Source organism: Lacerta agilis, chromosome 16 (genome assembly GCF_009819535.1).
Source record: "Lacerta agilis isolate rLacAgi1 chromosome 16, rLacAgi1.pri, whole genome shotgun sequence".
In the NCBI taxonomy this organism is placed as follows: Eukaryota; Metazoa; Chordata; class Lepidosauria; order Squamata; family Lacertidae; genus Lacerta; species Lacerta agilis.
Window position 1 is genome coordinate 20,269,127 of NC_046327.1, and position 12,558 is coordinate 20,281,684.

General features: G+C 45.8%; 1 protein-coding gene across 1 annotated transcript; it reads left to right on the forward strand.

Moving 5' to 3' along the window:
- Positions 1-292: 292 nt before the first annotated feature.
- LOC117061127 (putative DBH-like monooxygenase protein 2) lies at positions 293-12,020 on the forward strand. Its single transcript, XM_033173811.1, has 9 exons — positions 293-297; positions 1,259-1,478; positions 3,148-3,294; positions 4,206-4,367; positions 6,094-6,177; positions 6,970-7,137; positions 8,159-8,261; positions 9,627-9,793; positions 11,925-12,020. The coding sequence occupies exons 1-9, from the start codon at positions 293-295 to the stop codon at positions 12,018-12,020; spliced, it is 1,152 nt and encodes a 383-aa protein (XP_033029702.1).
- Positions 12,021-12,558: the final 538 nt, after the last annotated feature.

Genomic DNA, 12,558 nt, shown 5'->3' on the forward strand with positions numbered 1-12,558 from the left:
AGGAGTTCGCTTTTGGCTCTTTCTCACTCATTTATATTGGCTCCTCCACACTCATGCTCATGCAACACACAGGCACACAGTGTGTACCCTTAAGTCCAAACATGGCCACATGCCCCTAATATTATTTGGCTTTCCTTAGCCCCTCTGAAATAATGAGCAAAGGAAGCTAAACATCTAATGTGTTGGTGAAGCTCTCAACTTCACAAAAACAGGACAGAATGCCAAATCCATGGACTAGCGAAGTCCTTGCGGGTCTATCATCTAAGTAAATAAAATCCGAGATAAATCCGAGATGATGTGAGCCAATTGAAATCCTTTCCTAGGACACAGATTAAGTGTCCTCTTCTCAGTTTTCTCCTTTTCCAGCAGATTAGTCTGATCAGCCTGTGATGGCTCAGTTAAGAATTAGTCAGTGAACAAGCACACATTCTGCATGCTAGCGATTGAGGGGGCAGGGCTGAGGAGGGAGCTTTGATTGCATTATGTAATGAGACCCAACGAACAAAGGGAAGCACAGGCCATTCACTGCACCAAAGCAATTGGCTATCAAGGGCCAATTTTCCTATCAACTAGTATTCAAATCCTGGAAGCTTTGCATCCTTTGGTGGTGCTTCCTGCCCCAAAGGCAAGATAATTTTTCTCTAATTTATATTATAATTAATATGCATGATACATATATTAATATGTTGTTGTCTTGAATAACTGTACTGACATATACTTCATAGTGTGAAGATATGCCATGAATAGAACAGTTTCTAGGTTTCCAATAGAAAACCTACAAAGCAAAGAGAACAGGTATGTGGTCATGATCCAGGATAGCTCAGTTACCTCTGCAGTCACTAGAGCTTTACACAATCAAATACTTTCAGAAGGTGTTTTATATGTTTTGCACAATGTCTGTGCAAGGAGAAACACACACACGCCCAACCTGCAAAAAGGGGGAAGGGGTAATAGCACCAGCAACAAATATCTATTGGGAAAGGTGCCATTTCATTATGTAAAATGATGCACTTATCCCACCTTCTGAATCTGATACGGAGAATAAAAATCACTGCCCCTCCTCTCTGGCACTGTTCCCAGCAAGTCCCAGCTTTTCATATAAACCGGGTCTCCACAGTGTAAGTAAGGTGCTAGCTAGCTTGAGGGAGATCTCACTGAGGGAGAGAGAAGAAAGGGTGCCCTCCACTCTCAAGAAGATGAGCCACCCATGTATGAAAAGCCTGCTGTTCCTCTTGTCCACCTTGTGCCTCTGCTCCAGCCATTCCCCAGTTCCTCCACTGCGTTTCTCGGCGTTTCTCGACCCCACACACCAGATCTACCTGCGGTGGGACCATGAAGACAATAACAGCTTGATTACTTTTGAGCTGGAAGCCAAGACAACGGGATGGGTGGCTTTTGGCTTCACTGTTCACGGAGAGATAACCAGGGCAGACTTTGTGATTGGCGGAGTCCTTCCCGACGGCAGCATCTATTTCTCAGTAAGATGAAAATAATATGAGCTGTTGCTTCCTCTTTGCGAGGAGCTTGCATCTGCACATAGCGGGGTAGGGAGAGGGAGGCTGCTGTCATTGTGACGGAAGTTACAAATGGATCTAGAGGTGATGATTTCACGGGACTAAGAGAACCTGTTGTGTAGGCTTCCTAACATAACAGACCCATTGAACACCAGTTCAGCTTGCAGGTGGGGCCACACTTTGCTGCCCAGTTGAAGGTAAAGGGATGGTGTAGCACTAGAAAATGGAGTGTGCAACCTGTGCCATCTGAGCATGCTATGATGAGGATGGGGGCGGGAATAATTAAGCCCTGTCCATCTGACTGGGTTGCCCCAACCACTCTGGGAAGCTTACAACAAAAATACAGGAAAAACAGCAGCAGCAGCAGCAGCAACAACAACAACAAACATTATAAGCTTCCCAAAACAGGGCTGCCTTCAGATGTATACGAAAAATCATATAGGTGTTCTAACTCTTTGACATCAGCTGAAAGGACATTCCACAGGGTAGGTATGACTGCTGAGAAGGCTCTCTGCCTGGTCCCCCATAGTGTCACTTCTTGCAGTGAGAGAACTGCTAGAAGGCCCTCAGAGCTGGACCTCTGTGTCCAAGTTGAACGATTGGGGTGGAGATGCTGCTTCAGGTATACAGGGCTGAGGCCGCTTTGGGCTTTAAAGGTCAGCACCTGCGCTTGAAAACTGGTACTGAATGTCTGAGCTGCCTCCATTCAATAGCCTTGTGTTTGGGTAATACAGTGGTACCTCTGGTTACGTACTTAATTCGTTCTGGAGGTCTGTTCTTAACCTGAAACCGTTCTTAACCTGAGGTACCACTTTAGCTAATGGGGCCTCCCGCTGCCGCCGCGCCTCCGCTGCCTGATTTCTGTTCTCACCCTGAAGCAAAGTTCTTAACCCAAGGTACTATTTCTTGGTTAGCGGAGTCTGTAACCTGAAGCATCTGTAACCTGAAGCATCTGTAACCTGAGGTACCACTGTACATATGTCCTATCTGTAGTGGCTTGTTAGTATTGCAGTAAAATGGTATGCATACATAGATGTTCCAGAGCATGGATATACAGATTGACTAGCTCTCAAAACAGGGAAGGTTGTCTGTACAGTGTTTCAGGTGAGTCTGGTAGGCATTTTTCTTACTTTCCTAGCCTCCATATTTTACTCATGGTCCAGCACACTATGCCTTGTCATAGAGCATTGATCTGAAAATGGTCATTTTTCACTATTGCTGCTGCCCTTTGGAATGCCCCTTACTCTGCCACACATGAAGCATCGTTAATTACTGGCTTCAGGCGGGCTTTCCTGGATTCCTGTTTTTAGCTCTGTTTTTATTTCTGCATCTTTTGCACACTGCTCAGAAATTCTTAAAGTATTCCATAGTTTAGAAATACTTCTAAAGAAGATACAGTATGCCTCTCAGCTAGGGATGACAATAAATTGTGCCCCAGAATAAAAATTGAGATGGATTTGGAATTAGCATGGACATGCAAATTAGTGACCAAAGGCTACCCCCCCCCCAAAAAAAAAAATGTGTTACTGATGAGGAATTTGAATGCAGGTGTCCCTAGTTTACATCCACCAGACTACACTGGCTCTTTTGACTTCCTGTGTTTCCAAAAGTTTGCTCTCCCTGTTTCACTCAGGACTGGCATGGTGTGGATGAAGAAACTGTATTGGAGGACGAAAGCCAAGACTACGAGCTGCTGTCTTTAACCCAGGATGAGACAACCACCACCATGGCATTCAGGCGATATTTCCATACCTGCGATGAGCATGACCTGGACATCACGGTAACCAAAGCAGCCATATCCAGCTACACTTCACATCGAAGTTCAACAGGCTTTAGAGCGGATCGTGTCCTAGCACTTTTAAAAGTCTCGTTTGCTAAAATGCAAGAGACTGAAGTGGGTGCTTTGCTCTCCCAATAAAATCAGTGGCACTTAAAAAAACACGACCTAAAATATTCATGCAATGGTACTTAGAGGAAAAAGTTTGTAACATGAGGTTCCTAGGTTGGGTGGGTCTCTGGGGAAAAAATGGAATGACCCCACATATTCCCCTCTCCTCCCCCCCCCAGGCTGTTCTGGGGGGCGCATAGGAAGGAGAGAAGAGGGAAGCCCTGTTGTGCAAGCAGAAGTCTTTTCGTAGAGCTTCCACTGGTGGGGCTGCTTAGGCGAATCCCACCAAAAATATAGCAAATGAGCGGATTTTACTTTCTTTATCTTCTTTTTTAAACATCTTTATTGAAAATTCAAAAAAAAGTACATAATTATATGTGCACTAAACATGGTGAGACGTAAATAAAAGAGAAAGAAAGAAAGAAACAGCATCCATGGAAGAGGGAAAATAAAGGGGGGAGGGGAGGAACCCCAAAACTGTATATTTTACAAAGTTGTTATTGTACCTCGCCAGATCTTAACCTATTACAATATTTGTAAGAATGGATTCCAAATGCCATTGAATTTGTCCATTGCAAGTCTGTGTTGATATGCAAGTTGTTCATATGTTGCGACTTTGTATAAGTCTTCAATCCAATCGTAGAAGGGAGCCGCATTTTTATTTTTTCCAATTCATCAGTATCAGTCTTTTTGCCCTGGTCAGGGCGAGGAGAGTACACTCGTACTGTCTTTTAGTTGCCAGCTTACCTGCAACAATATGATAATGGAGGGAAGATTTTTCTTTTTAACTTTTCCTTGCACAGGGTGACACACTACGACTGATTGCTGGCTACGGTACGGATGACACAATTGACTTCTTCAAAGGGAGAATAATCCACAAATCTCTCTTCTTGATGCTGCTGTCAACTGAAGATGAATTGCACTCACCCAGTGTCTATAAGGTGTATGACCTGAAGCTCAACGATGTGAGTAGTACCTCCCTAGCTGCCTTACAGCAAAGTGGGTGGATCTTGTTGGATGTTTCTATTCAGCATCAAAAAGTCTCAGTGTTTCCCATTAAGACAGATTTCATTCATTTATTCAAACTAGTGATCGTGTTATTGACACGGGCGTTTATTTTACACTGTTTGCTTTTCAGCGTACGTATTATTGCAGCTTGAGGTAAAAATACAAATTTGCAAATCACTTAGACAAATAATAACATTGTATTGCAAATAAAATATATTGACATTGGTTTCTTCCACGTGATTAAACTCATTTTAACCATTTCAGAAGAGTGGGTGATTGTACCCAACAAAGCTCCTTCCTTCACTGTTCAAATCGCCCTCTGCAACATTTTTTTTTATTTCTCGCACTGTTCCTTTTTGCTTAAAGCAAAGGAAATTCAGTTGCTCAACTTTAAGAGAGTTAGGCACTCATCTTCCCCTAGAGCCTTCTCAGCACTAAATGTTGTCCAACAACATTAAACATATTTGCAAAACCTTAAAAAAAATTCAAACTGATGAGTAAGCTTTTCCTATAGCAGCAATTTCCCCAAAGCATTTCTGGCAAGGTAACATTTTAAACCTAAATGTGTGAGTTAGAAAACCTCCTGATTTTATAGTGGAACAGTTTCTGAGGATGTGCTGCTAAACCTTAACACGAAGCATACAGAAAACAGAACACCAGAACAAAGAGATAGAGAGAGAGGGAGAGAAAAGGAGACCTCTGGGATACAATATTCACCCAGCAGATTTCCCAGACGTATGGCAGCCCTATCTCATCTGAGTATTACAACCATTGAATACAACCCAATGTATTCAACCATTCTGGTGGGTGGGGAGACTGGTCTCCCACTGACCCAGAAGATGAGCATTGTTGCATCCTGCTAGTGCAATGGGTTCAAGAATACTGTAGTCATTTGCTCAAAGGAAATCAAGTATTCTCATGATCAAACTCTTAATAGCAGGATATCATAATAGGGTGTCAGCAACATACAAGCACTCTTCAAACTTGAGCTTCCTTTTTAATTTAAAAACTGGTGTACTCATGTACCTGAGCGTTATGGATATGCAAGAATTTGTCTCTCTGTGTTGGACAATATTGCTACCCTCCTGTCCAGTATGGTGGTCCTCGCTTTTCTCTAAAAAAGGTTGACACCAAGCGGTCCACAACCTGCCATCCCTTCAGTCGCAACCTCCAATCTGCTGCCCAAGGCAAATTGAGTTATCCTACCTCATGTTAGAGATGCGGGTGGAGCTGTGGATTAAACCACAGAGCCTAGGGCTTGCCGATCAGAAGGTCGGCGATTTGAATCCTCATGGCGGGGTGAGTTCCCATTGCTCGGTCCCTGCTCCTGCCAACCTAGCAGTTCGAAAGCACATCAAAGTGCAAGTAGATAAATAGGTACCACTCTGGTGGGAAGGTAAACAGCGTTTCCGTGCACTGCTCTGGTTCGCCAGAAGCGGCTTAGTCATGCTGGCCACATGACCCGGAAGCTGTCTGCGGACAAATGCCGGCTCCCTCGGCCTATAGAGTGAGATGAGCGCCGCAACCCCAGAGTCACCCACGACTGGACCTAATGGTCAGGGGTCCCTTTACCTTTACCTTTTACCTCATGTTAGGGCCAGCCTCCGCTTTTTTATTGTCATAGAAAATTCCAGGAGCTGGCAACCCTACAATGCTCAGCGTTGCTTTGACTTTGTTTTGCAGTTCCCTATCCCAGAGGATGACACCACCTATGCCTGCACTTTCATACCATTGCCAATCGTCAAGGAAAAACATCACATCTACAAGGTAACTGTGGAAAGGAAGCATAGAAAGGTTTCAGCCGAAGACCTCACTGTAAGCCGTTTTTTAGGAGGAGAAAATGATGGTTTGGGGTGATGGTGGGGGTCACATCAATACTAAAAAAACGATGCACTCCATCCAACGGAGGGGATGGCACTAAGCCAGAGTGCAGTAATGAAGGGGGGTGTTTTAAATTCGCTTGAAAATTCCCCAGGGACCACTTAATAAACTTTTGCTGTTGTTTGATAACTCCAATGCACATACGTAATTCATATTTTATTAACATTTCTTCTTCAGCACTGGGATCACAGACCCCCACCCCCTGCCCACAAGTGTCCCTGTTTTGCAGGGACAGTCCTATATTAAAAAGGTAAAAGCTGGCACTGTGGTCTAAACCACTGAGCCTCTTGGGCTTGCCGATCAGAAGGTCGGCGGTTCGAATCCTCATGGCGGAGTAAGCTCCCGTTGCTCTGCCCCAGCTCCTGCCAACCTAGCAGTTTGAAAGCACACCAGTGCAAGTAGATAAACAGGTGCTGCTGCGGCAGGAAGGTAAACGGCGTTTCTGTGTGCTCTGGTTTCCGTCACGGTGTTACGTTGCGCCAGAAGCAGTTTAGTCCTGCTGGCCACATGACCCGGAAAGTTGTCTGTGGACAAACACCGGCTCCTTCAGCCTGAAAGCGAGATGAGCACTGCAACCCCATAGTTACCTTTACTTTTACCTTCTATGCTTCCTGAATTTACAGAAGTCATCCCGGTTAATGAAGTAGTCACTGTTTTTCCTTCTTTCTTTGTCTACAGTTTGAGGCCATGATCACTCCTCGGAACGAAACCATGGTGCACCACATCCTGGTATATGCATGCGGCAACGCCAGCGTGCTGCCGACCGGGGTCAGCGACTGCTACGGAGCGGATCCTGATTTTGCCCTATGCTCCCAGATAGTCGTGGGCTGGGCTGTAGGAGGAGGGGTGAGTATGTAGGAACTTCCCAGGCCAGGAGAACTGCTTTTTCACCTGTGGTCAAACTACTGCAGTGAAGTTCAAAACTGATCTCTGAGAGAGTTTTGGTGTTGTGGGGTTTTTTTTAATCGGGTTCCAAGGTTTCATTGTTTCTGGGTTCGTTTCCCTGGGGCTAAATTCTCATGAGCATGTGCCACTGAAGTGAATGGGAAGCTCAGCAAAGGTGTCTGCTCCAATCTAGATAGTGGGCTGGGGTTTGTAGCTTTCTGAATAAAGGGCCTTCTAAAAAAAATTCAGCTCCCATAACAAGCTACCATTCACTGGTGCCATACGAGTGTTTTAAATATTTGGTATAGAAGATGTGATCACTATTGATCCCTGCCAGAGGTTTTACGGCCTTATGTGTCTACCCAACAGTAAGTCCCATTGAATTAAATGAGACTTATAGACCCTCCAAGTGTCCCTATTTTCCAGGGACAGTGCTGGATTTATAGAAGCCTTCTCGGTTTCTGATTTGATTCCAGAATGTCCCACTTTTCCTTAGGGACCTATCTTCATTGGAAAAATGTTGAAGGGTATGGAGTTATGTGACCCCCCCAAGCCAAGGAGATAAGTAACCTTTAGAAGACATATGAAGGCAGTCCTGTATAGGGAAGGTTCCCACCCCCAAGGTTTAATTGATGTTTAATGTTTTATTATGTTTTTATATATATTGGAAGCCATCCACAGTGGCTGGGGCAACCCAATCAGATGGGTGAGGTATTATTATTATTATTATTATTATTATTATTATTATTATTAGTGGTGGTAGTAGTAGTAGTAAATAGGATGCCCCTATTTTCTTTGGAGAAATGTTGTAGGGTATGGACTTACTCACAGGTAAATGGGTTTAGGACTGCTGTCTCACTGAATTTGTAATATTACTGACTTCTGTGCAACATCCGGCTCAGAGGCCAAGAGAACAGGGGACGCAACAGTCAACTGATCATTTTTTAATAGCTGTCTTTCTTCTCTCCCACCACCCAACTAGAGCTACATGTTCCCAGATGAAACTGGAATCTCCTTAGGTACGCCAATTGATCCCCAGTGGATCCGGTTAGAAGTCCACTACAGCAATTTTAATGGAATTCCAGGTGAGTAAAACACACACATCGACTGGGTAAGAGAAGGTGATGTGTTGATGAGGGGCAGGGAACAGGACCAGAGCATGGGGAGAGAAATGCTTTACTGGGGTAGGGGGGTGGGGAGAGACTAAGGGACTACAGCATAGGCTTCCGGCCTATTTCCAGGAGGGGGAAAATTGAGGCTAAATTGTAGGTGATGCTTGAGGATGTTTATGAAACTTATCTGAGGATCTCAGGGGTGGGACAACTTGTACCGAAAGTTCCAGGAGTTGTAGTTTGACAGATATTTGCCTCTCTCAAGAACTAGGTGTCTCAGGGTTCCTTAATTCCTGCTGGTGTTTCCTTTGCAGAGGAAAGAAGAGCTAGTGGGAGGAGTATGGCGGCAGTCCTAGACATATAAAGAGTGATGGACACAAGAGGGCCAGCTTCTTTGGAGGCCTTTTTTTTTTTTTTTTGGTCTTACTGGATTAGAAGTGTCTGTGGAGAAATGTTAGGGCACCTGTTATTATGCACCAGGAGACCCGGACAACAGGATATGTTGGTGTTGGGGACTGTGGCCAGTGGAAGCCCTGGAACTCAGACGTTTTGGCTCCCAAACGCCACAAACCCCGAAGTGATTGTTCCGGTTTGAGAACGTTCTTTCGGAACCTGAACGTCCAACAGGGCTTCCGCGGCTTCTGATTGGCTGTAGGAGCTTCCTGCAGCCAATCAGAAGACACAATTTGGTTTTTGAACGGATTCTGTTCAACTTCCAAGTTACGACTATACTTGGAAAATGCTTCTGGAGTTATCTGAATGGCGCTTCTATAAATATTGATATTTCTTCACATCCATTAGTAAATATTCACCACTATGAGGAACGTAGCAGGATAGTGGTGAGGTAGGCCCCATTTGTAACATTGGTAAGAACTGAGGGTCCGTCTATGCCAGCAATATTTACCAGCCAGATGCCTCTGGAAGTTTGCAAGTAGGACATTAAGTCCTGTTTGTCTGTTGTCCTTTTTGAATGTACAAGTAGATGTATATTATATTGATTATTGGAAGCCCCCAAAAATTTCACTCACGTGGTAAAGTGGCCTCTCACCATGGGCTTATCCACTCTTCTGTTTGCCCCACCGCTTTCCCCTGGGAAAACCAGTGGTTTAGCGCTAAATCAGACCAAACAGCAATTGAGTTCTCCACAGAGCAGGATTTCTGGGGGAAAGCAGCAGGGCAAAGGCAAAACTGCTCAGACCCATGCCTACAAAGCAGAAAACAGTTTGGACTCATGCTTTTCTAGGCATGGAACAAGGTGAAGTGTGAACAAACCCTGTTTTCAGTTGTACGGAAACTTGTACAGAACCAGTTGCTCAGCTGAGGGTTTTCTTTCCTAAGGCTTGATTGACAACTCGGGGATACGACTCTATTATACTTCGGAGCTGCGTCCTTATGACATGGGGGTTCTACAGACAGGATTCTTCACATTTCCAATCCATTTCCTCCCCCCTGGAGCCGAGTCCTTCATGTCCTACGGTGTCTGCAATACCAGTCAGTTTGATGATGTAAGTTCCAGAGTATTCCACAGCCCTTCCCCCGCCCCAGTTCAGTAACGAATGCTAGCGCTGAGCGTTGATACTTCATACTCAGGCTACTATTTCAAAGACATGCTCTTATTGCATTCTATATAAAAGCTCTACAAAGAGCAGGTCAGGGTTAAGGTTAGACTACCCGTTCCATGGGAGACACATGGACATTTCCCCGGCAGAAAAGCAGCCATGGGGACCAACAGGCTGAGGAGGGGAACTGCAGGGAACGGGGCTGCCCTAGCAGTAGGGATGAAGACAGGGCTCAGCCTCCAGCTGTAAAAATGTCTTGCACTGGCAACTGCAGGCGAGAAGTGCTTGTTCCTCACTGTGGAGAGAAGTTGAAGCTAGGCCAAATTCTTGAGCTTTTTGTGGGGGGTTGACAATGTTGTTCTCCAGGCCTTGCTCCTGCATCTTTTACGTAGCCTACCTAACTCATGAAAATTAAACGGGTGGCACTTTCCTTGAAACGGAGAAAGATGGAAATTTTATCTGCTAAATTCCTGCATGGCTGACTGTTAAAGAAGTCTGAAGAAGTGTGCATGCACACGAAAGCTCATACCAATAACAAACTTAGTTGGTCTCTAAGGTGCTACTGGAATGATTTTTTTAATTTTTTATTTTGTTTCGACTATGGCAGACCAACACAGCTACCTACCTGTTAAAAGCAAGGCCTGCTTTTATATTAAGAGAGAGGGAGAGAGAGAGATGAAATCTCAATGTTTATGTGGTGGCCTCTTGTATCCCCTGCCAAACTGTTGAGTCAGTTTGGACATGGCAAATAGCAGGCCATGCTATTCCTTTTAGTTGTTGGCCCAAGAGCAGCTGATCACAGCTGGCTTCCATTAGGCACAGTGAAGTGACCACCTCAGAGCGGGGCTGTTGAGGGTGCGGAACAGTGGCAACCATGCAGCTCTTCTCCCTGAACCCCCTGGCTATACCCAGGAGTTTGTTGGCAGTTTGAGGACAGAGCTGCTGCATGCATCACACGGCCTGACCTCCACTCCCTTAGCTGCCCTTTGGTTCTCTGGTGCACTACAGAACCTTATCCATTGTTGGTATTGAAATATGATTCAACTGCCAGTCCAGTCAGTATCTGGCAGGGTGACAGGGACGGGCGCCATCTTGTTCTTCACCTCAGGCAACCAGATGTCTTGGGTTGACCCCGTAGCTCAGAGGTTTTCAACCTTTTTGAGTTCACGGCTCCCTTAACCAACCAGTTTCTTTCTGCGGCACCCCTGTGGGGCTCAGGAGCCCAGTTATGTCACCCCTTGCCTGCAGAGCTGGCTGCCTCTCACGCTTTTTCAATCACCCTCCCTTGAGGAGTGTTCCCTCAGCCTCCTCTCCTCTCCCCTCTCCTTGGGTGTCCTCCAGGAAGCTGCTGCTGCCACCCCTGGTCTATGAACTGCCCCACCTCAAAGAGAGATGCCCCCCAGAGGCACCATTTGCCTGCGGAGCTTATAGTCAAGGCTGCTGCAACAAACAGCTGTGCAAGCTTTTGGGAGGCAGAGACACCAGAGGGCATCAGAGGAGGGAGGGAAGGAAAAAAGGGCATTCATGGCATCCCATGGTGCCACGGCACACTGGTTGAAAACCACTGCTGTAGCTAATAAGCAGCAAATTGCCACCGTGGCTGTTCTGCTGCTGAAATTTGGCTACCAGAACATTCCACAGATGTCTGATGATTTCCTGAGTTGTTTGCCAGGGCAAGTGTTCAAAGCATAGTGGCCAGTTCAGCAGCGAAGGAAGCCGTTCCAGCGGCTGGGGCAGCGCAGGGGCGGGGCAAGCTGCCTATAGGGGTGAGGTGAGGGCGGGGCAAGCGGCCCATAGGGGCGGGGTGCATTGTGGGGCCTCCAGAGTCTGCCTGCCTCCTCTCACTCAACCGCCCTACAGTTGGGGGGGAGGCAGCGGGCGGACCGTTTGGGCAGAAGGGAACCTGTGTGCACCCAAGCCACCCCGTCTCTCCCAGGAGAGATGCGTGGCTCGGGCATGCTGCAGGCTCCACAGTGAGTGCCACCCGGCTTTTTGTCCACACCCACCGCACCCCTCTTCCTCCGCCCCTGGGCCAGATGCCATTCATGGGCTTTTGCCTCCCATTTTTGGATTGCAGATGAATGGAGTTCCAGTGCCTGATATGCATGTCTTCGGTTACTTGCTTCATACCCACTTGGCTGGGGTGGGAGTGAGAGGAGTCCAGTACCGGTAAGAAATCCCAGTGTCTATGTGGGACACACTAGTTTTTTGGTGTGTGTGTTTTTTTAACTTCTATTGATTAGTTTTTATTTAAAACATTTTTTGTGATACAAAACAAACAAATAAGCAAGGAAAGGTACCGTATTTTTCGCTCCATAGGACGCACTGGACCATAGGCCGCACCTCATTTTTAGAGGAGGAAACAAGAAAAAAAATATTTTTTTCTGGTTTTCCTCCTCTAAAAGCCCTGTTTTGTTTTGTTTTGCTTTTTTTTGAGGATCAGCTAAAGGTTTTGCAGCTTTTTTTGCAAAGGGAAAAGCCCTGGCTTTTTTGAGGATCAGCTAAAAGTTTTGCAGCTTTTTTGCAAAGGCAAAAGCCCTTTTTTAGGATCAGCTAAAAGTTTTGCAGCTTTTTTTGCAAAGGGAAAAGCCCTGGGGGTTTTTTGGGGGGGGGTTGAGGATCAGCTAAAGGTTTTGCAGCTTTTTTTGCAAAGGGGGAAAAGCAAAGCTCCTTTTGCAAAGGGGGAAAAGCAAAGCTCATTTTGCAAAGGG